The 24,405-nt window shown below is 36.1% G+C and overlaps 1 protein-coding gene across 11 annotated transcripts in view; it reads right to left on the bottom strand.

The window, feature by feature from the left end:
• Positions 1–24,405, bottom strand: part of CNTN1 (contactin 1) — a 251,175-nt gene that overhangs the window by 61,653 nt on the left and 165,117 nt on the right. For all 11 annotated transcript variants that reach the window (XM_083820842.1, XM_083820841.1, XM_083820832.1 and 8 more), the window contains 10 exons: positions 18,159–18,288; positions 14,810–14,982; positions 10,653–10,748; positions 9,418–9,624; positions 8,085–8,181; positions 7,749–7,930; positions 6,411–6,535; positions 4,286–4,403; positions 2,500–2,650; positions 1,882–2,009 (listed from right to left, as the gene is read on the bottom strand). In XM_083820842.1, coding sequence (XP_083676968.1) covers positions 1,882–2,009; positions 2,500–2,650; positions 4,286–4,403; positions 6,411–6,535; positions 7,749–7,930; positions 8,085–8,181; positions 9,418–9,624; positions 10,653–10,748; positions 14,810–14,982; positions 18,159–18,288 — 1,407 coding nt within the window. The remainder of the gene's footprint in view (positions 1–1,881; positions 2,010–2,499; positions 2,651–4,285; positions 4,404–6,410; positions 6,536–7,748; positions 7,931–8,084; positions 8,182–9,417; positions 9,625–10,652; positions 10,749–14,809; positions 14,983–18,158; positions 18,289–24,405) is intronic.

Below are 24,405 nucleotides of genomic sequence, written 5' to 3'. Positions count from 1 at the left end.
TGGCTGAGGGTAATACTAGGACATGTAAAACTGCAGAAGATGATAAAGAGTAACTGCAAACATTGAAAAGATCTAATTAGTCAAAATAAAGACTTACAATAGCATAGAATCACAGAAGCACAGGTTGGAAAAGACTTCAAAGTTCATCATGTCCAACAGTTAACCTAGCACTGCCAAGTCCACCACTAACCCATGTCCCTAAGCACCGCATTTACACATCCTTTGAATGCCTCCAGGGATGGTGACTCAATCACTTCCCTGGGCAGACTGTTCCAATGCTCCACAACCCTTTCAGTGAAGAATTTTTTCCTAATATGCAACCTAAACCTCCCCTAGCACAACTTGAGGCCATTTCCCCTTGTCTTATCACTTGGTGCTTGGGAGAAGAGCCCAGTCCCCACCTCGCTATAGCCTCCTGTAAGGTAATTGTAGAAACCGATAAGGTCTCCCCTGAGCCTCCTTTTCTCTGTGCTAAACAACCCCAGTTCCCTCAGCCACTCCTTAAAAGACCGGTGTTCCAGACCCTTCAGCAGGTTCACTGCTCTTCTTTGGACACACTCCAAGGTCTCGATGTCCTTCTTGTAGTGAGGGGCCCAAAACTGAACACGGTATTCAAGGTGTGGCCTCACCAGAGCCGAGTACAGAGGGACAATCACTTCCCTAATCCTGCTGGCCACACTTTCTGACACAAGCCAGGATGCTGTTGGCCTTCTTGGCCATCTGAGCACACTGCTGGCTCATATTCAACCAAAACCCCTGGATTCCTTTCCACCGGGCAGCTTTTCAGCCACCCATCCCTCAGCCTGTAGCATTGCATGGGGTTGTTGTGCCTCAAGTGCAAGACCCAGCACTTTGTCTTGTTGAACCTCATACAGTTGGCCTCAGCCCATCAGTCCAGCCTATCAAGATCCCTCTGCAGAGCCTTCCTACCATAGAGCAGATCAACAATCACACCTAACTTGGTGTCATCTGAGAACTTACTGAGGGTGCACTTGCATCCAGATCATTGATAAAGATATTGAAGAGAACTGGCAGCAATACTGGGGGGACACCACTGGTGACCAGCCTCCAACTGGATCTAACTTCCTCTTAGTACAATAAATCATCTGTAAAAATGCTTTTGATGATACAGATCTGATGATACAGATTAATTCTTACATTAGTACATCAATGATGTGTTATTGAGCTGCCACATCCAGCATGACTTCTGGAACAGACATTAAATAGTGTATTTAATAAATGACTCTTCTACAATCAGTAAGACTTCGTAGACATAACTGTTCATGAACGTCATCTTTCCTGTCTTAATTCTACAGCTATTTATTACTTGACATCAGATTTAAAATACACAGTTATGGATATTCAATCAGTATTCAGTCAGTAAATACTAATATCTTTAAGGGACAGGAATTTAGTAGTTCAACTATATGGCTATATACTCCTATCTCACAAATTTAATGCATGTTTATTTAACTGCAATGCTTTCTCAGTCTTGTTTACCTCACCAGAGGAAAAAAAAAATTAAAAAAAATAAATTAAAGATGGTCAATAGGAGTCCCATTTCTCTCTTCCAGCCATGATCCTAGATTTGTGCTTGAGCTAAGCTACCAAGTTGAATGAGGGCATCAGAATGTGTCAATTTAACAGACTAGATTTAATAAGCCCTGAAAACTGAGGTGCAATTTCTGACATGGTGCACATGTAACCAGTTTCTACTGTGCAATACATTTTAAAAGTGCAATTCATTTTTAAAAGAGCAACTAAATTAGAAAGAAAACATATAAAGTGGCTTGCAAAAGTACTGCAATGCTGGGACAAAAAATAGTGATTTTTAATTGTGGGATACTACCTGAAGCAAACTAATGCAATTTAGAGGTTTACCTGTCATTTCTAGAACACCAGTGCTATTAGCTTTTCCTCGGTTATTTTCTGCAAAACAGGTGTAGCGACCTTCATCCAGCTTTGTGATATTGATAATCTCCAGGCTCCCATCATCCCAGATTCGTATGCTATTGAAAGTGCAAAAATTACAGCAAGGGAAATAAAACATTTAGATCAGAAAGAAATAATTTCAGTTGGAACTGTTAGTGTTAAAAGACACCACACTCATCTCTTGGAAGCTCATCTCTAACTGCTACATTTATAAACACCCCTATAACCCAAAAATATTTAAATAGATTGTGGCATGATTAGATGCCTCACATTGCTGGAGCAAGAGAGTGTATTTCTATTTACTAGAAATCATTTAAATATTTTTCTAACAGTTTTGTAATACAATTCAATTCTGAAATGTGAACAACAAACAGACTGGCTAAAGTTGCATGCCCTGCTAGCTCTATGGATCCTCACTGCTAGTAACATTTTGGCATATCGTTTTCCCGAAACTACACATTCTCCTGCCCATGAACTCTTCAAAAATGAGGACTAGCCTGCACGATAAATACAAACATAAGACAGCAATTTTAAGATTCATAGTGTCCACTAACAGTCAATACTAACCGGCTCCCATTTACAAGCAATTCAGTTCCTTTGCTCCAGGAGAATTTTGGCTTAGGAGCAGCTTTAGGTTTGCATTCAATGATAACACGCCCCCCTTTAGCTGCTAGGATTTTCTTCTTCATAGGGTTCAGTTCAAAAGTAGGAGGTGAAGCTGAAAGCAAAAATTAACACGAGTACTGCTGTTAGTGCCTTTTCTGAAGAACACAATTTGTTTGCAACATTAATATATATATATATATCAAAAATATTGAATTGTATACAAATGTCCATTATTCGTACCAGTGAGAAAAATATTAATGATACAAAGATGTGGTGAGAAGCAGATGGTGATCTAAAAGAAACAGCGAAGATCACTGTGTAGTTACATACTGTGTTATAGCAGAAGTTTCTTTTTGCTCACTTCTAAACCTCCATCTAAGTTTAATCTAAGAAGATCAAAGCCCACTGAAATCAATAGAAAGTTACTCCTTTTCAAAGGCCTTTTGATCAGTCCTAATAAAATTTAGATTCCAAGAGCCCAACTTCTATAAGAAGTTGCTCAGTCAATTATACTTTCAAATTGTATGTTGTTTTACTTTTCAGTGGCTTTAAACTCTTATCTAGCAACTTTCAGTTGTTCCCTTCTCTCTCTTTCTAGTTTTCTGTTTGGCCAGCTATCTTTAAGTGCTCCCTGAGATGTACAACTGTAATTAGAGATGACTGTAGCAAGCATCACACTCATGTACCTTAGGTCAGACTTTTGCTTACTATTTTTTTCTTTATTTATAACTAAATATGAGAAAAAATACTTTTAATTACTTTGTATTTCAGTGTACCATCACTATTAACCATGCCAGCAAATATGTGCACAGCTTGGGGAAATATGGCTTTTAGTTAATTATAGAAGTACAGAGAAGTCTGCTTAAACATCCACATCTTACCAACAATGATGTTTGAAAACGCTCAACGCAAAAAGTGCTCATTTCTGGGTAATCCAGGCTGGCAGTGAGTAAATGGCTATGGAGAAATAGTAAAGGATGAAGTATTGTGCAATGGGTTGGGGAAGTCAAATATTGCTCTTGGAAAAGTCTGGATGTGAGTTTGAGATGGAAAGAACACAGGGTAACTACTCCAAGGAAATCTCCTATGGAAGCCATGTCAAATAGCCAGTGCATCTGCACTAATGTCATCAGTGTAAAGGTCAGAAATTATTTTAAGCCTGTGCACTCTGGATCTGAAAGTCTAGCTTCCTATTAAAGGATGATGCTTTGGAAAATACAATGGGTTAATAACTATATCTACCCATCAAATGGGACAGCTATGTCACACACAAATATTGAAACTGATCTTAATGAGCTATAGAAGGCAAAAGCAAAGGGAAGAGTGAAGAGAAAGATTTTCAAAGGCCAGGTGCCTGACAACACAGCTTCTAAAAAAGCGAATTTTGCCCAGCAGAGGAGTGAGTGTAGGTGAGCAAAAAAAGAAAACACTTCTCAACATGTTTTGCAAGCTTAACAGGGTAGTCAGCAACTCTATGCACTTCGTATAATTTCTGCACTATCATTTCCTCTGTATGATAATAGCAGCAAGCACATATCAGAAAAAATACAGTAATAAACAATTTCCATAAACTAGTATCTTGATTGCTTGTGTTGTCAAAACCTTATTGAGAGCTCAAATAAACCCCATCTCACCTAGATTCGGTGAGTGTTCTTTCCCCTCATGCTCACAGAAATTTGTTACCAAGCAATTCCTGCAAATAAGACTCGAATCTCAAGTAGTATATAGAGCAAATAATCTCACTGACCCACAATCTTCAGTTCAGCATTTGCATAAATAATTCCATGTGTGTTTTCTGCTATACACTGATACATGCCAGCATCTTCAAAGGTCAGACTTTGAATTCTTAGTTCACCTTTCCGGAACTAAAACACAATCAATAAAACAACAAGATATTCATATAGACAACATATACTGATGAATTCATGCCCATTCCCATTTCTTCACTTTTTTTTCAGTGCCTGTGTTCAGAAGAGAGTCCCTCACATAACATTAAGGTACTGATGAGATTTTCTTTTTGTCCCTGCTACATTTCCATCTTTATGGCAATGTACATTCACCTTCTTAATTCTAAAGAAAGAAAGAATCAGTGTCAATATTTTCCTGGAAAAATCACAGCTGAGTGGCACTAGACAGACACATCTATTCTTCAGTCCATTGTTACCATACCAGCTCAAGCACTACTGATACAGAAAAAATAAACTAGAAATTAAATGTTTTATGCACATAAGTCTTTTTTCATTGTGCCCAGTGTTCAGAATGTTATTCTGTATGTATATTTTTTTTACAACAGTAAGAGGTCAAAGCAAGTCCGAATTAGATATGACTTTTTCCAAACATTCTTCTGGGAGATAGTATAAACCATTCTATGTTACTCTTTATATATATACATATATATATATATGTATATATATATATATATAAAATCTGTAAACCAAAATAAAGTACTTGATCTATTTCTAAAAAAAAAAAAAAAAGTGTATAAAAATGCTCAAAAGGAGGTGGGATATTTTGTAAATTATAAATAGATGTCAATTGTTTTTTGAAAGACCATGTTAAAAATTCTTCTTGTGAAAATTCTTTTGAAATGCTTTAAATTTGTATATGAGTCACTTGGAGTGTGTGGAGCATTGGAAAATTAAAGGAATAACATTTATCTGAAAAAATAATAAATTAAAAGACTCATATTTCTTGTATAGTTTTATTTAAATACATATAAATCAGATTTTTTACAAGGAATTTGTTTTGTACTAAATGAAATACCTAATTAAAAATATATGATTCAGAAACAAGCTATATTCTCAATGTAATTTAAATATTTTTGCTATTTTCCATTTGGAAATCATAACATTAACATACAGCATAGTCTGGTGGTGTCTTACTGGAGAATTACACATTGCTTTGTGCAATCCAGTATATAGATTTTGTCAGTGAAACCCAAATGTAGTGGGGACTGTCAAGTAATTTACTTGTTCAATTACTTGTTTGTAATAACTACAGAAGCTTAGTTTTTCTTCTGGTTTAAGCCATTTCCATATGGCAGATGGTGATGTCCCTATTCTTCCTCCAACCTCCTATTTTTTTCTTACAATACACAGCCAAAGAAACTCTGCCTCATTGTATTCTTTTGTTTGCATACCAAGACCAGTGTCACCACAGCTCAACAGATGCAGTCTTCTACTGTGTTCTCTAGTAGCTCATCACACAGTACCAGCAAGGGATATTAAATGCATGTTGAAATGCCTGGGCTGAAAATCTACTTTGTTAAAAAAAAAATCCAGAGCAATAAACTTAAATTATCAAACGGTACTCGTTTACACTTCACATCACCTAAAAGAATGGAATTTTGCAATGTTCTGTGACTAGAAAAAATGTGAAAAAGTACATGATATAGGAACATCACTGATCGTTGTAAAATGATTCTATCTCCTTGTCTGCACTGACTCCATTCCATTTTACATTTTTTAAAGATGCATTTAGGTTTAATGTGGTAAAAAGAATTATTTTTAGAGAGAAGCTGATGATTTTTCATCACCTTTTCATCTAGGCCTTCATCTAGAGAGAAGAAAATAGCATTTACTTATAAAGGACCAGAGAAAAAAGGAAAACCCACCCCCCAAATATGTGGTCAAAAGACAAGGTCAGAATTCAGAGCTGAGTACTAAATAGTGAGAAAAAATGCATTTCAAAACTGACGAGAAGATGGACACAAAACTTTCAAAAATAGATTTTAATCCTTAATGCATGTGGAAGCAGCAGAAATTTGTATCATTATAATTCAATTTCTTTTACTTCTTAATAATGCATGCTTCAAAAAATCATTTCCATCAGCTAGCCTATCAATCCTGCATTACCTATGGCAGTATACTTACCGAGGCACCGTTCTTCAACCATCTAATTGTTGGAATAGGCTTGCCTGTAGCTACACAAGGCCAGTAGAGGTCACTGCCTATATCCTTCTCTGTGTCATTGATATGTTCTACCCACTCTGGAGAGGCTGAAGAATAAATAAAACACAAAAACAAAACAAAATATGATGCCTTGTAAATATAGCAGATCTGTACTTAACTAGCATTATGATCTATTAATTCCACTGCTTTTCCCATGATACTTAACAGGCATAATTATAACTTAGCAATGCATCAATATACCAGCACAAGAAAGAATGAAGTGAAGGTGTTTCTCTTTTACCACATAGAGCCAAAATAACTACAACTCATTTTTTAATGAGCATAAAATATGAAATTGTAATAATGGTTCACAAATGTCCAAGAGATATAAGATGTTACCAGTTACAGTGACCTGTGGATTATACAACATGTAAATCATTCAGTAATGTCATATAAATGGTAGTTAAATGACATGAAATTGAGCAAAGACAGTTAGATACTGAAAGGTTTTCTAAGAAATATTCTCTTGGCTCAGAAAATATACTTAATAATATGGAAAACGTCCCATTATTTTTGCTCTTGCTAAGCAAATGAATTAATTTATCAACTTAAAACAAGCAGTAACAATCTTCCTATGCCAATTTTGATTTATCCCAATGAAGTTCAAGTGCTTAACTGAGGATCTTAACTCAGATGATGTTCTTTATTGCCTGTGAAATGAGACAGAATTCTTCTGAAGTGAATTCAGATGTTATACAGAATTTTTTCATGCCACAAATTGTGGTGTAAGTCTCAGTCAAGGAGTCTGGATACTTGAGATGTTTCCACTATAGTTGTAAGATAAATTTTTTGGTCCCTCCTTTAACCAAATGCATGAGAGGAGGGGACATAGGAGAAACAAAGAATTGACTGTAGCTAATATGAGACAGAGCTAAGATAGATAGAAAAGACAAAATGCAGAAACAAGAAAGCATAACAAACCTAATGGTCTATTTTTCTTCCTGGCAGTTCTTTCACTTCAATTACTCTAAATCTATTAATTAATTCCCATTACGCATAATTATATCAATACGAACACACATTGCTGTCAAGGTGTACATGCAGCTACCATAACCAGGCAAACCAAGCAGTTGTTCAATTAATACATGAATGTTATGCTTGACATTCAATCCACGGGCTTTGACTTTGTTTTATTAACTCAAATAGCAGTGGGTCAGGATGATGTAATGAGTCAGCACTGATATCAAGTGTGAAAACACGGATACTTCCAAAATAATTAAAAGCAACATAGATCATGAAGAATAAATTTTTTCTACCTACCTTGCACATAAACTCTTGCTTGATGTTTATCTTTTCCTTTATAGTTTTCAGCCTCACACTCATAAAGTCCTTCATCTTCATACTGAATATTAAAGATCTTAAGAACTGCACCAGACATGCTTATCTCAGCAGTGGCTGGCATAGGTTCAAGGTATTTACTCCATCTGAGTTCAGGAACCGGACTTGAAAAGGTACAGTAAAGTACAAATCAGCATGTTCTAGAAGTGGCTGTTAAATTGCAGACTACAAAAAAGTATTTGATGATGAAACATATATTTTTGTTCCCTGAAACATGAAAGCAAACAGTGCTCTACAATAACTTTAGTACATACTTACTTCCCAAGAGCAAAACACTCCAGTGTCACATTTTGCCCCAGGAGAGCATACGTGTCCTTGAACTTCACCTTGATATCAGCAGGATACACTTTTGCACCTGACATGAAAATAACAGATTCTCAGAAAATGCATGGTAAAAACAAACATATGTATTAAAACTTCCACAGTTCAAGAAAACCCTTTTTAAAATTCCAGACAAAAGTCTTCATTAGAGTGCATGATAGCCTTGCTGTCTATGAAGTCTGATGCAGCACATAGTAAGGCAGAATTGTTTTATTCAGCAACTAATTGTCTCTGGACAGTAATGTCTAACATTTTTTTACAGCACAATACTTCAACAAAAACTCATTTATTAGCATTTGGAGCATGATGATGTCCTGTGTGGGGGCAGACAAAAACCCGAGCCTCTATTTTTCACAGATTCTTTTACTGGATGAAATATTCTGAATTATTGTGAATTTAAACTCAGTATTCTCTTACTAATGGCACAAAGGAGCTACATACAGCTTAAAGAGGGCACAGGTATGTAATGCAATCAAATCTACCTACTGGTGATCTCTGTGGGACTCCTCTTGCAGTTCTAGATGAAGATCTCAGTGTGAGTATTGGCCATGGAAAATTCGGACAAAGTTCACTGATTTGTAATCACCCAAATTCAGTCATAGTTCTTTACTGTAATATGGGAAATCTAACAAATATAAGAGGCACTGAAATCCTGATGATCAGTTTATAAGACTAGTGACTGACAGTCTAAAGTGACAAAAGGGAACCCGGTTACCACTTGCAAAATATGCAATTTTCATGAAATGGCAGAGGCTAATCTAGCACCAAAACTGAATAGATAGATTGGATGGTGAGATGCAGGGCCTTTAGGTCACCATTCAATAGCAGATTTTAACAGCCTGAAGGGTTTTCTATTTTCATGGGAGATTTGTTAGAAAAAAACACAATCCTGAAACTGTTTATTAGCATCTATATAAAGTTTCTTCTTTCCGGTCATACCCTTTTGAACCATTGCCAAGACCATAAAGTATATTAAAGATTTTGAGATGAGTACAGGGGCTTATCACATAAAAGAGATGGAGAAAACTCTGTTCTCAATTATATGAAAGGGATTTAGTGAATGAATCCAGGGAGATTTCTTGCACAGAGTTCTCATTGTGGACAGCAATGATTTGGACCTCTATATGTGGAAAACCAAAGAACATATGTACAGTAGCCGTTAGGACTTGCCATGTAATTCTTCTCACAGAGCTGAAAATAGTTATGAATGAGCAAAATTAAAATACAAATTGAGCACTGCACGTACATAGTATTTACAATAAATACTTACGATCGGTCTGTGGAATAAGTGGAATAAATTTACTGAATACACTCTTTGTTATCGAAGGGCTGGACACAAAACATGAATAATTGCCCTTATCTGATGCTTCTACATTTGCAATGTAGAGATTGCCATTTGTCTGGGACACAAATCGTCGTTTGTCCAAAGTGATGAATACTGGGAACTCATTTAGAAGCCAGCGATAACTGAGGTCATCTGGAGGAAAACATTTTCTAGTTAATATTAAAAAACAATAATATCGGCTACTTAAACTGTGGAATGCTCTCTGCATATGAATTACCGCATTCTAAATTTCTAGCTAACACATCTTTTATTTGGGAAAGGCAGCTATAGAAGCGTGTTTACTCATACACACGTCTCAGTAGCCAGCTGTTAGCTGTCCACACTGGACACCAGGGTGCTGTTCCCTTGAGTCCAGACCACTGGTCACCTGGTCCCCTTAGGCCCAGCCTTTCCACTGGAGTGGGAGTGGGGTGGAGAGGAGATGTGAAGCTGTCTTGCCCTGACCCAACTGAGAAGCTGGGAAGCTTTTGTCTGTCTTGTCATTTGGACAAAACCGGAGAATATTTTAACTAGAAATATGTCTCAGTTCTTCACCTCCTTACAGTACTTAGACACAGTATGAAAACTGAAATGTTATCCTATTTGACAAGCAACGTACGGTAACAGAGATGCTAGCAGGCAAGTTCACCCCTCATGATGGAACTGCAAATGCTTGAGGATACAGGCATAATCCCTGTAGAGCTCTTCAGCAGCTAACGCTGAGAGAAAGGCATTTCCAGAGCTTAAATTATCTCATCTATGACTCTCTGAGGGTGCCTACTGCTGTTCCATGATCTTAACAGAAGCCATGATCATTTCTGTTGAGGTGAGTTCATTAGGTGGAATGAAGCTGGGCTTTGACCAAGGCCAGCAGCAAGTCTGGGATGACACAATGACACAGTGACATGTACTCAGATCTTCTGAGTGGTACACCAAGGCTACCTTTCATTATCCAGATTAGTTTGAGTCATATTATTTGCAATAATAAAAACTGTCTGAAAATTCAACCATGTCCTTTACATATGTGCAAGCACATATTCAAAATAAAAACCTAACCTAAACACTGATTCTCAAGCTGCATAGAAGTTACTATTTAAGGAAACTTAAAGGAAACTTTTAAAAATAACTATTCTTTTGTCTTTTATTCTTAAGCAACAGAAAATGAATCACTGCTGAGTTACCTGGGTAGTGGTAAGGGGGCTCACAGAGAAGCACTGCTCCAACACCTTCTCGCACTTTAACCTCATAGCGTTCCTCAGGCGGAAAGGGATCCAGATCTAGTTTAAAACAAGGTGGGGGAGTAAAACTGTGTTTTTCACTACCATAAAAATGTTTTTTTTTTTAAATTATTTTCAGCCTGTAGAGATAAATACAGAAATACAACAATATATGGCAGATAGGTATCTGTGGATGCATTATGCCAGTTTTACTCATTTTAACTTTGTCATTAAGTGCAATGAATTTTTTACAGTATTTTAGTCATCATAACTAGAAATTCTAGAAAGAAATGGTGCAGATTGTACCTCTAATAGTAGCCAAGTGAGGTACATTGGAAGAAGGAATCCCAGGAAAAGAAAGTAAAAGGTTTGTAGATTACCTTTTAATTGGATTTTCAAAAATGTGAGTACTGAGCCGTAACTTAATGTGGCTGCCCTCCATGACAATTCCAGCATCAAAGGACTGGTGACAGTTAGTGCAAAGAAATCTTTTTGTGCCAGAACTTTGGGACAGAAGTGGTTCAGATCTCAGGAGAAACCTTAGCTGACACTTTTAAAACCAACTGCAGCATGGGTAAAGGGACTGTTGTAAAAGTATAAAGAAACACATCCTTTGTGGAGCTACCCATCATCCCACAGACCATGGGAGAACAGTAATGGTATCTGGAATGATAAGACAAAGAGCTGCCTAACAGCGTTTAACTAGGTCAATAACTGTACTTTGCTTCTTCTTACCATTCTCATTTTCTGTATCCAATCTGAAATTAAACTATAAAGACCTTGAAGAAGACAATGCCTCTTGTGAACCATCAATATGCCACCAACTGCAGTGAAGTTGTAAAAATCCTGATTATTTATATTATAATATTATAGCATAATATACATAATATATTATAACTATATATATATATTATATAATATATCATAGTTAAAGCATAATATTAATATGCTTTATCTAATTCATGGAAAAAAACTCAAGGAGTGTTACATAAGTATCTACGGAAAGACACCTCTCCCAGCTTCTGAAATGCTAATCTTTCTTCTGCTCAAACTGACCAGAAGATAATATAATCTTCCCAGTGACTGTCTGGATCTTTTCATTAGACAGTACAAGGTAGGCATTGATATGGGCCATTCTAAGGACTTCTGATGATTATTTAATATAATTTTACCCTGTATCTTAGCACAATGTATTCAGTTCTCCACACGTGGCTTCCAATTCATTTAGAATATTATTCTTTGTTAAAGAAGAAATTAAGTATATCAGACTGACTTAGTAAGAATTAGCAATTTTACCAGACAGGTTTTGTAATCAAAGCCAAAGAAGCTCTTTACATAGACTAGAATACCTATATTCATACAATATCTATAGTAGGTTGAGCATATTCCCATTCCATTTGTCAGCATGGACCCTACTACACAACTACTTCTCTCTTCAAAATATTGACCATTCTCTTCTGCAGACATCTATTTCCCTTGTTGCAGATCTTTTCATCATCTTGTAAACTTACCACTATTATTCATTTCTATTTTCATTGGGGCAGATTGGTTTTTAAAATGTTGCAGAAATAGGAAAAAATTATAAATGACAATCATTAGAAAGAAATCTGTTGTTAATTTGATACTTTGCATTTGGAGAGCATGGGGTTTGATGAAAGGAAGACCTTTCACTGCTCTTTAGTTATTTTAGCTATTTTGCAATTTACATTTCAAATCTAGACATTTTGTTTACAATGTCCTTTGACTAACCTTTGAGACTTTAGGACAGTCACCACAAATTTAAATATAGCAGATAGGCTACGCAATTTGTATATGTAAAATATATGTCTGTTAGTACAGAAATAGAATGGTCTATGCCAGGTGCAGGAATGTCATCCAATTCTCGAGATGTAATTGTATACCTTCTTCCCACTTATGAAATGCTCTGAACTCTGATTGGGTCTTGATGTCTTCTTTGCATAAGCATTACTTGGTTATTATTCAATAATTATAATAAGCCTGATTCCATGAACTCTTAATTGGAAGACATTCATTTTTAGTTAGAATGAAAGAATTAGCATAATCATTGCACTCTTAGAAACATATAGCTAACATCTAAAGAGTATGAAAATTTCTCTTCGTTGTCATTCTTGAAGCCTCCCTGCTACGAAATTGCTATATTTTACTCTTCTGAAAGTGTTTTTCAGCAAATAGAATGGTATTTCAGCTTGTGATTTTGCTCAGCACACACCAAAAAGCCACTAAATATTCCTGCAGGATAAAATTCCTTCCTTCAGGAGTACATGTGTAACAATAAAAACAGATTTTAACGGTTAAAAAAACATTGGAGATAAAAAGAATTGTTTCTTTTCTTCCTGGAGGCCAACCCAGATCTACTACAGACAGTGTTCCCAGATGGGTTAGTTGACATAAAGCTTATGAGAGTGTGACTTTTGCTCCATAATTTCAGCAAATTTGACAGTAAGACAAAAATAAAAGGTCTTGCTCATTTACAGATGGCTGAGATTTTCTTGAACTCTTCTAAATGTTTGTTTCTATTTTTCAGTCAGTTTGCACAAGCAAAAGAACAAAAAACCTACTAAAGATTATTTCTCATATTAGCTATAGAAGCTGTATATTTAATTCTTTTGAAACTATCATAGTGGTTATTAAAGTAAATATTTTTCTTTAGAGATGATCATAAAAAGAAGAAAGGAAGAAACACAACAGTGTAAAGAAGAATTACAGTACCATTTTTAAACTAGTATTTATCAGTTTACAGGTATCTTTTTTTTTTTTTCCTATTCTTTCCCTTTTTGCCCTGTTATCATTTGAATATTTAAATATTGGATATTAGGGTTCTGTTCAGTATAGTTGTCCAGTACACTAACTACCAGTGTTCACCTCATGCAATTTGTGAGCTGCTAGTCATAAAAACATGCCCTGGACTGTTTTGATTCTACTCATTTTACCTATTATATGTATTTGTTTGCTTTTCAGTAGCTGCAGCTATTGTCATAGCTCTTATCCTACTGGTTGTTCAGGACTGGCACCACTGATGCCTGTTTTGTAGAAGACCATGTATCTCTGTCACTGAATACAGCAAAAAATATCCTGTAAACTGATTTTTTATGTTATCCCCATTAGAGAGAAATAACACCCTGGTGTTCTATTCACAGTAGAATATACTCCAGCTAAAATACAGACTAAGACTAGATCAACTATTTACAGCCCCTGAGCTTCCTTGAGATATGAAGTCCCACAGTATTACAATGAGTGGCAGAAACAGAACGTTTCACTTCATCTCTGATCACAGTACGAAGTGAAACACTGTAAAAGTGAAACTGTTCTGCTGATGGAGACTGCTGAAAGAGAAGGGGCACTAAGCACTTAATGTCAGAATTAAAGGGCACACAGAGCTTTATGAATGGTCACCAGATGAGTGGGTCCCTTTTTTATTTTTTATGAAAAAAATATTTCCAGGAAAAAAAAGCATTTTAAGAAAAAATAATAATAATAAAAAATCCCAAACTGCCTTCTGCCAGTAAAATTTTCCATTAATCTTCACGCAGTGCTTCAGTTCCTTACAATGCATCCATTAGATGACAGTGTATGTCTGCACATATGGAGGTATTCACAACACTTGTTCATGATCATCTGAAGTTGACAGAAATGTCCCCCAGCGTGGTCTTCACCCAGCCCAGCAGTCAGGGAGCACACTTTACTACCGAGTGCCATACCCTCTTTTCTGCAGGCACCCCGCTTGTACTTTCACTGCAGCAGTGCCTGATCACTTCGTGCCACTACTAGTGTCGCTCTTTAGTGACAATTTCCCCTTTGGCTCTACCACAATTTAAAAAGAGTCTGGGCATTATTATCTCAAGATCTGGTTCTGTGAGTCAGTTCAACTAGTAATTTAATAATAATTCACTGAGAAGGTTGGAATGCCAGCTGAATGCTAAACAACATAAAATGTTGATAAAACTTATTCTGTGTTGTTCTCTGCAGACTAAGACACTTAAGACTTCTTTACAGAGTAATACAGCTACAGAACATGCAAGCAGAAAACACGGAAATGTAAAACATTGGGTATTTTGAGGTAACTGTAACATTTCTATGTTTTGATGTAAACATTGGCTTACATCCAAAACTCAGAGTTGCTTCACTGCTTCTGACAGTTCCAAAGATATTCGATACTACACAGACATATTTTCCAGCATCCCTTGATTTCTCTGGATTATTGATAACAAGTCTGCCTCCCACCATACTGTAGCGATCCTTTGTTAAATCGATATCCCAGTTGTTGAGTTTCCACCTATGAAAAAAGAAAAGCCAGACGTAAGATTTGGCACCCAAAAACAAACCTAGTAAGCAAAATGATTTGAGAAATAATTCCTAAATTGTGATAAACTATACAGGAAGTTATTAATACACTACTATGTATGCTTTCAGTTTTTCCTCAGCAGGAGCCACAGATTTGGTGAACTTTATAGGTGTCTTAAATATAACAGTCTCAGTCTGCTTCAGCCCTCTCAGAGATGGGCCATACATTAAAACTTGATCCATGTAGTACCAGACACTTGAGCTGCCTACTGATGAGCTAGCTAGTGATCAAGCACTGGGACTGTAAACATATTGTCAAACAGCTACTTAAGGCCAAACTGGCTAAGGATATACTTCCTCTGCACCTTTGAAGGTCAGATTTTCAGGACTTTTTTGCACAATTGCTATAGGGGATGAAAATGTTTCATAAAGCCTAAACTGCTAGTGAAGTCAGCACAATAATAGTGTCACACCTGATTTAAGAGCTGCTTCTGTATTCAGAAAATTGCTAGACGCTCCCATCTTAATCACTGTAAAATTCTGCAGTGGGTCTCCTGAGTTGCTGTAACTTTCCCTTCAGACTACATGAGAAACTCGGTCGATGAAGTCTGGCCCTTAACAACTTCTATTGATTTCAAGAAAATTACAGTACAATGAGTGTGAACCAGTACGCAAGAACTTGTATCCATTACAGTTTCCACAAGGGGGGGCCCACAATCTTCTTTGAAAGGAATTACACATTTACTGAGCACAAACATGAAAAGCTGCAACATTCATGATCACAAAAGTCTTGCAGTGTGGATTGCTTTTTGTACCAAGCTAAGCACAGGCACTGCTTTTTGAAAAAGGGAGCGCATACACTGTGTGTTCCTTCCTTATTGAAAAGTTGTACCAAAACATACAGAATACTTGTTTGGAAGCTGAAGGAAACCACCGAACTAATTAATTAAATAAATAATTAAATGGCAGGCTTTTCAAGATGCAATAAATAGTATTTAGCTTTGATACAATTTTAGGGGTATCACTCTTCAATCCTGTGAGATATTCTACACATCTGTATTACAAATAATAAATCCCCTGTGCAGAAATACCTAGGAATAACTGTCAGGAGTACAGCTTATGCTGCAATGAAAGAGCATAAATCACATTAGGAATTGAACTTTAGCAAGGGGAAAGGGCCATCAAATACTGAAAGAAGAGTGGACGAAAGCTTAAGAAAAAATGTAAATTAAAAAATGTCTAAAAGAAGACTAAGAAGATAAATGGTCAGAAACAACAGAAGTGTCAAGAAGGACTTATATACCTCCAAAACAGGATATTTTGGCTGAAAAGCTATTGGAGGGCTAAGAAATGAAGACAATGCATTAAGGCAGACTGAAATAATGGCATCATGAAAAAAAGAAAGTAGCCTTGTCTTGCATTGCAATTATTTTCACAACAGCTATCAGCAATAATTGTCACATCCGCTTAGATACGTGGAGGCTGAGGGCAGGCCTCATGGCGGCCTGCAGCTCCCGCACAAGAGAAGCGGAGGGGCAGGCGCTGAGCTCTGCTCTCTGGGGACAGCGACAGGACCCGAGGGAACGGCATGGAGCTGGGACAGGGGAGGGTCAGGCTGGGGGTTAGGGAAAGGTTCTGCACCCAGAGGGTGGTCGGGCACTGGGACAGGCTGCCCAGGGCAGTGGTCATGGCACCAAGCCTGCGAAAGTTCAAGAAGTGTTTGGACAGTGCTCTCAGATACATGGTCTGATTTTTGGGTGGTCCTGTGTGGAGCCAGGAGTTGGACTCAATGATCTTTACTGGGCCCTTCCAACTCAGGACATTCTTTGATTCTATGATCCGAGATAGAAGAGTTCTGGAGATGCAAGACAATTCTTCCAGAGTGACTTTATTCATTTAGATTTCACAGAACTGATAACAGATAAAGAAGAATCCCAAAATTTATGTAGAGCTTATAATCACTATCCATATGCTATGTGTATATAGCTTTTTGCAGAAAGAGAGTGGGAGTCTGGATGGACTGGAAGTGACGGGTATGTCTATTTGAAAGGTTCTGAATTTAATTGTATCTGATCTCTCCACACTGCTACATGGCTTCCAGTCCTCTCCAAGCATGGGGACAGCAAAGAAGTGCAACAGCAAAATACCATGTAGAAAAGCTTGTAGAGATTGTAAAGATACTAAAGCCAGAGATCAGACTCAAAAAGGGTATTCTAGCTGCCCCTCAAATCCTTCAGTCACAGGTGATTCTGTATAAGTAGACAAACTGTAAACATATATTACCAAAAAAAAAAAAAAAAAAAAGACAATGTAGACTAGCTAAGTTGTTTTGGTAGAAGAATTCCAAAGTTTTGACCATGATTGTGTAACAGATTTGAAAGAATGGCCAGCACACTCAACTGATTTTTTCTGTCTTAGAAGCATGAATGAATTTCAGGAAGACAAATAAGTTCAGGACCAAACATAGGATAATTTAAGGAAAAGTATCTTTTTTGCTGACAAGAAATTGTGTCTGACCTTAGTTTGATGACAACAGTTATCTGCTCATGACGAGGTTGTGAATTAGTCAGGATAATGACAACCTTAAGTACATTTCTCTATACATACAAATATAGCAGATAATTGAGTTTATTGGCCTGAGATCTCACAATGAAGCAGAACTGCTCTGTTAATTACAACATAATTATCATGAAAGAGGTCATATGTGTGAATTTTATACATTTTTATACAGTCTCTTTACAACATGGTGGACAAAGAAGCAACATAAGATGTAAAATATTCAGGTTCAACACCAGTCCTTCTTTCAGAGTAAAATAGGATCAAAAAGCTTTTCTGATTCAAGAAGAACAAGGACTTGAACTCTAGTCATTCCTAACGTAAGATAGAAAGATGGCCTCTTAAGTGCTTTTTAAAGGTTGCTTTTTTATGTTTTGCATCTGGATCAGTATTCCTTTCAAAAGCTGAAAACATTTAACACAACAGGACTGTAATATTTTCAAGACTGTCTAGACATTTTGGCAAATTTAATCCAGGTTGATTCTTACTGAAAAAATAGCAACTCTACCATTTTTTTCCTGTTAGGACAATCAATCATTTAATACAAAAAACTTAAACACTCACGGAGTAAAGAACACAATAAGACCTGACAATCGAAATACGAGAGATTACCTGTAAGTAGGAAAAGGAATTGCTCGAGCCCTGCAGTTCATTGAAACTTGTCCATCTGAAGATTCTTCTGGATATATGGTATCAATGGGTTGCTCCTCAAAAACGGGTCCATAACCTTTGTTTCCTTCCTCTGAAAAATAGGTAGTTTGAAAATTAATCACTTATTTATTAGTAGTCAAACTGAAGAGGAATTTACAACACAACTACTGCATTCAAAATGCAAAGGCTAAATAGTGAGCACCACAAAATCAAGTTTTATATGCATCAGGAAAACCAGAACAGTGTGGATAATAGTAGTGCTGACCTTCCTTCACTGACTTCTTCTTCAATACTTCAATACTGTTCTCTGAGAACAAAAGTAAATTAAACTATGTTCCTGTGAAACTACCTTCCCTTTCTTCTGTGCTGGCGTCATCATTATTTTTCATAGTTTATGCCAGACTTGATGGATATAATTATGAATTGAAGATATACCCTTTAGAAATGCAAGTCAGACCAGCTTATTTCACAGAGGCCAACAAATTCTCATCAAACAGGTCCAGATGCAAAACAGCAATCTCAACATCAAATGTCCCTCATCTTGCAACCTAATCAGCTCCAGTTGTTTCATATATTTGGAAAGAACACAAAGTATGTAAATACATACAAAGAAAAACTAACGTTGGAGATCACAGCTGAGAACTGCATTGTTTCCAGAATGGAATTCTGTCCTTCCTTTCAAGCTCAGGTATGTATGTTAACTCTTTTCCCTCCAAAATAAAATAAAAATCTCATGCCAAAAATAATTGAAGTTTGTAAAATTAAGCAGTTAAAGGTGAGTGAATGTCAAACAGATTTGGCAACAAACTACTGTGTTTTTTTAATCTTTATCCTCCATTTGATGATGCTGTTGTAAAGATTTCAGGCTCTGCCTCCTCCTGCTGTATTCCCTTCTCCTTTATCTCCTCCCAGTGTATAAGGCTGCTGCTCTTTGGGGTCTGTAAAAGCAAGAGCAGAGGTGGGAAAACTCTGGAAAAATTCTGCTCAGCAAATCCAGGATGTAACTTTTTTTTTTTTTTCCTGTGAAAACAGCAAATATGCATTCTTGGTATAGAATGGCACTGGGAGAAGATGGTGCATGCTCAGTATAGATATAAGTTTTAGACAACACAGCAGTCATTCTCACAGGTCTCTGCTGAGACTAAACTAATTTACAATTTGGACACTTGAAAGCCAAACTCATGGGAAAAGCATTGTAGTACGTGTCTGCTTCCAGGCTCACTTTTCACTCCAGTTTAGAGCCCTGTTCCAAATCCTGGAAATGCCAGATACCTTCTGGGAGATGACAGCAAAAATCTTGTAAGATAAAAGAAACAAACATGGTTTTCCTAAAATGATCTGTAGAGACAGTTGAATCTTTTTAGCCTAAGAATTTCCCAAATCAATGGTTAAGGATGGAAAATCCTAACATTTTGCAATAGTATCTGTGCTGCCTACAAAAAAAGCAGTATGTCTTGTAATGTTACATTTTAAAAATCTCCACAGATGAACACATGAACTGACAATTTAGCAGATGAAAGTCCTTAAATCAAAGTATGATATTATACTTATCCCCTTAAAATTCTTTCCTTTGTTTTTAAAACTTTTTGGATTAAAGTAAGCAGGTCTTATGAAATCTAAAAGAGAAGGTAGAATCTATCTATATAATTAAGTAATGTAAATTATGTCAGTATTAAAATATCCTATATGCATAAAAGAATCCTTATGCATGTATTTTATTGTTTGTAAGTTCACATTCATAGAGAGATTCTGGACTACAGAACTAGCAGAAAACTGCTATTGTATAAAAATTAACTCCCCTTCCCGGTTCAATTCTGGGTAAAAGCACTGTTTCCCTTGGGGACAGGAACAGATACAAAGGCACTCCTATGCAGTGATAGGTACAGTCAGGCAACTTCATTTTTAAAACAAATTAATTTAATGAGAAGAGAAAGCTTTAAAAGAAGGAAAGAAGAGCAACCAGAATGAAATGTAGAGCTTTTGAAAAATGGTTTGCTTTCTTTGATATTTTAAAGCACAACACTATGTAAAAATCTATGTATTGCTAGATCAAAAGAAGTCAATTCAGACTCTAAAGGCAGAAATCATGTATTTGCTTAGAACCTTGAATGACTGAGCCACAACCCTGACAGCAGTTTCTGTGCAGTTCTTAAATATGAATATAGAATAACAATGGCCTCTGGCAGCAAATCGCTGTATCATATGCAGCTGACTGTTTCCGCCATAGGGCTCAAATGGTGTTACAGAGCACTTAGGCACTTCATGGCATGCATTTTTAATGCTTCCAGCACTATTAATTATACTGAGTGAATGTCTGTTTCTCACACCTATCAAATATGCTTTGTAATGGCACTTCTGCTGCCATCTATTATGAATTGAGTTTCAGATGTCTGGCTGAGCGCAAAAAGATGTGCAGACTGGGTGCATGCCAAGTGCGGCACCCAATAAACCCTTCATTCTCAATCAAAAGTTGCATGCAGACCAGTAGTATGTAAGCAGCATGAGGAAGAAAAAGAAGAGAAAGAAATGAACAGCAAGAATTTTTCAAACTTTAGTGGAGAAACATGCCTGTGTGATGGAGTTTGGGACCAAAGAGGACACTAAGAGGACAAGGGAAAAGACCAGTTGATTGATGTTATGCCTACAAGAAAAAGGGGGAAACTAAAGGTAGGGAAAAGAATAAGGAAAAAAAATAAGAAAGAAAAAAAGAATAGGGAAAAGAATAAGGAAATGTATGCACTAGATAAATTGGGGATGAGAAGTAAAGCACATTTTACCTGTTCTGGTCCTGCTTTAGACAAGAGGATGGACTACATGACCTCTCAAAGACCCTTACTGACCTATTTTCTGAATACTGATCAATAATATATATATTAATAAAATATAATATTTTAAATAATTATTAAAATATAATTATAAAAAATATATATTTTAATAAAATATAATCTTTTGATTATATTTTAAATTGGAGCAAAAGCAATCATCCAGTTCTGACTATTCAAGGCATTCTCTGGTGAATTCTGTAAATGAGGTTCAGAATTTTCAACAAGGCTAAAAGGTATTACAGGGTCTTTGTGAAGGTCAAGAAAAACTCTATGTAACTGAAGAGATCGTGGATCCAGTATAGGTACTGATGCTACTGGAAGATGGCCCTGCCCCCTTCTCCAAGCAATACTCTCTAGCTGTGCAGTGCCATTTTCCTTCTAGCCCTTTCTGTAACACTCCTCATGGTTGACTGACTACTTAGGAAACTAAAGGGAGTGGAAATCTATTCACTTCTACCTTTCTGGGTTAGTTTTCTGCAAGTTTAGTGTGGTGAATTTGTTCACTGAAGAAGATCTGTGCTGCTGCAAAGGGAGGAACAGGGCAGCACAGCATAGAATAGGAGCAGGGGTATTCCACCTTTTGAGTAAGAAAAGTTGTCTTATTTTTCGAAACACCTGAAAGGACCACTGCTTGAATAATACATACATCTGAAAGACCACTCCAAGATCAGTTACAAAATTGTGTTAGTACATCTTTACTTCCTTGCACAAGCCTGTGAATAATTGTAACATAAAACATCCAGCACTCAGAAAAAGATAACAAAAAGATACCTGAAAATAACAATCAATAACAACCTAAGGTAGTAATTTTCAAGTCACTTCATGAAATTTCATCAGAAGTAGGAAAAGGAAGGCACAATAAAAAGGCCTGTTCAGTGTATCCAAATTCTTTATATATTTAATTTAGGAAATATCATTTTTTTCCATATTATTATTTTTAAAACAAACTAGCTTTCAAATGCCTTAATTTTGCACTATATAAACCAACGTAAGAATGGAGAAACAAATAGTTTTTCCAGCTCACGTACACTCCTGTTGTTTTACTTAAGAAAGAACAATTGAAAATAAATTGGTAGCTGACCATCCATGGATCAGTCCTCTTGGATCTCTGTTCGCCTCCTATCCTTCCTCATGTCCTAACCACTTGCCCACTCAAATGTCATTTCTCCCCTATCTCTCATGTCCATCTCCTCTTTGATATGGAAATTATGCTTATAGTTACTGTCTTTAAAGGTATTGGAAAATTTTAAATACAGCCGCCATATACTTCCATGCTTTGTGCTTTATTTCCAATAGCCTAATCACTGTCTGTTGTTGTTAGAGACATATTTAATTAGTTCAGTATTTATTTTCATAATGTAATTCTATGTAAATTTACTAATTCTATGTACTGTTTTAACTACACTGACACTAAATTACTCATGTCAGGTACAAATTTGGCATACATTTAACAATATTGCAGATAAATTTTGACTTGATTTTTAAAAGATGAATGCAGTTACTGTCCATTAAAAACACCCTAAATTACCCAAGTAACTTTTCAGCTTAGCCTACAGGTCTTCACTTAATAATACACTTGTGGAAACACTGTTCACTAGAGGGTCTCTTCATCTCTTTTATCTGTGGGCCTGCTGCAGACAGGAAGGAGGTTGATTATGGATGGGGAGAAGTATGGGCACTTGGGCAGCTTGGGATTTGAGGATCAGGAGCCTGAGAGGTGGAAAAGATACAGGGTAAGAATTAAAATAATATCTGAATTATTTTATTTGTTTTTCAAACAATTCCTTATTCCTTTTTTTTTTTTTTTTAATCCCCCTTGAAGCAACATATTTTTGTGAAATGACTCATTACTAAGAATTTCCATGACTGTGTCCCAGTCTGCTGCAAGATGTACACACTCCTCATCTTCAGGGCAACATACCATTGATTTTTTCACTTTCATTTTCCCAGTGCATGAACTTCAAACCTTTTAAAAACAGCAAATGAACCATTTTTCTTTTATTATATATATAAAAAAGGGTGACTGATTACCTGATATTTCTACCTGATCTAGGTAGATCCTACCAAATTTACCATACCAAATCATACTAAAAGATGTCTTTTTCACAAAAAAAAAACCCTACGAGTAAGACTTCAATTTTTTTTTTGTAATTCCATTCCGAAGTCTAATGATGCTTAAAATAAATATATATATGTAATATTTAAATTGTAATATCTAAAGGTCTTCATGTTTTGGACCTGTTTGTTGAACTTCCTAATTTTAATGAAAATTCTGATATTAGATCTGAGTTTCATCTTCTGTTATTTTACCTACCTCTTCAGTCTTTCCTCTTATAACTATGAAATAATGAAGAGAAAATTGCATCAAGAGCACTTGTTCACAACTGCTCATGTTGTTCTTCATGTACAATGGAAGCCTTCTATTTGCATTCTGCATAGTATTAAGAAACCTGCTATCACAGAGAATATATAATCTTGAACTCAAAACATCAATTTCAGTAGGTTAGAGTATATAGCAAATAATTTCTCTGTTGAGAGAGAGCATCCATATCACTTTCAGGCAAGTCAATTAATTTTATTATCAGCTAATTCAGTCCCTTCAAGGTTCTAATTTATTTTGAAAATCGATTTTACTCACAGATTGAGGATAATGTCATGAAGCAAAGCTGATGATAATTATGGAAACTGCTGTGCATGTGTGAGCACAACCAAACAAGTTAAAATATGTAGTTTATTAAAGACCATTGTGACCTTTATTTATTTATTTCACAGAAAAAAAAAACAGCTTTTTAACAGTGCGTTATTTTTTCTTTCCCCCAATATGGAACAGTAAATAAAGCCTAATTGTTTACTTTTGTCTTGTTCTCAGCTATGAATTGCTCAAATCACATATATTTTTAGGGGTTATTTTCTAATCTGCGTGGCAAGGAACATAAAAGGCTTTAAAAGGCTTTTCTTATGGATACTCTGGGTTTGCAGCACTCCAGTGTATCAAACCTTAATGATATGACAGAGAGGAGATAAAGTTTAATAAATGAAGTGATAGCAAGAATAAGTATTCCTTCTTTAATTTTTCTTTCTGCTCAGTCTATTTGCTTGTGTACGGTAGCAAATTCAAAGTGAGATTCTTGATGTTTGGAATTTATCTTACAAAATTTTGAAAGATACGGATTTCATCCAAAGCAGTCATATACTTATTTTCTTTAGGGGGACTAGACAAACATTTACCATGAATGGTAATTCATCCCATTCTCTCTTCATCAACCACAGAGAAAACTTGTATCACATACCTAACCTATGGATGGTTAAAATAAAGTGCTATGAATCTTCCCGTAGCAGAGTCTGGATTTACTTGACTGTAGCTGTGCAACATGACCTGGAGT

This window comes from Anser anser (genome assembly GCF_964211835.1).
Source record: "Anser anser genome assembly, chromosome: 1".
Lineage (NCBI taxonomy): Eukaryota > Metazoa > Chordata > Aves > Anseriformes > Anatidae > Anser > Anser anser.
Note: the sequence above shows the minus strand (reverse complement) of the source record. Positions and strands in the feature narration are given on the sequence as shown.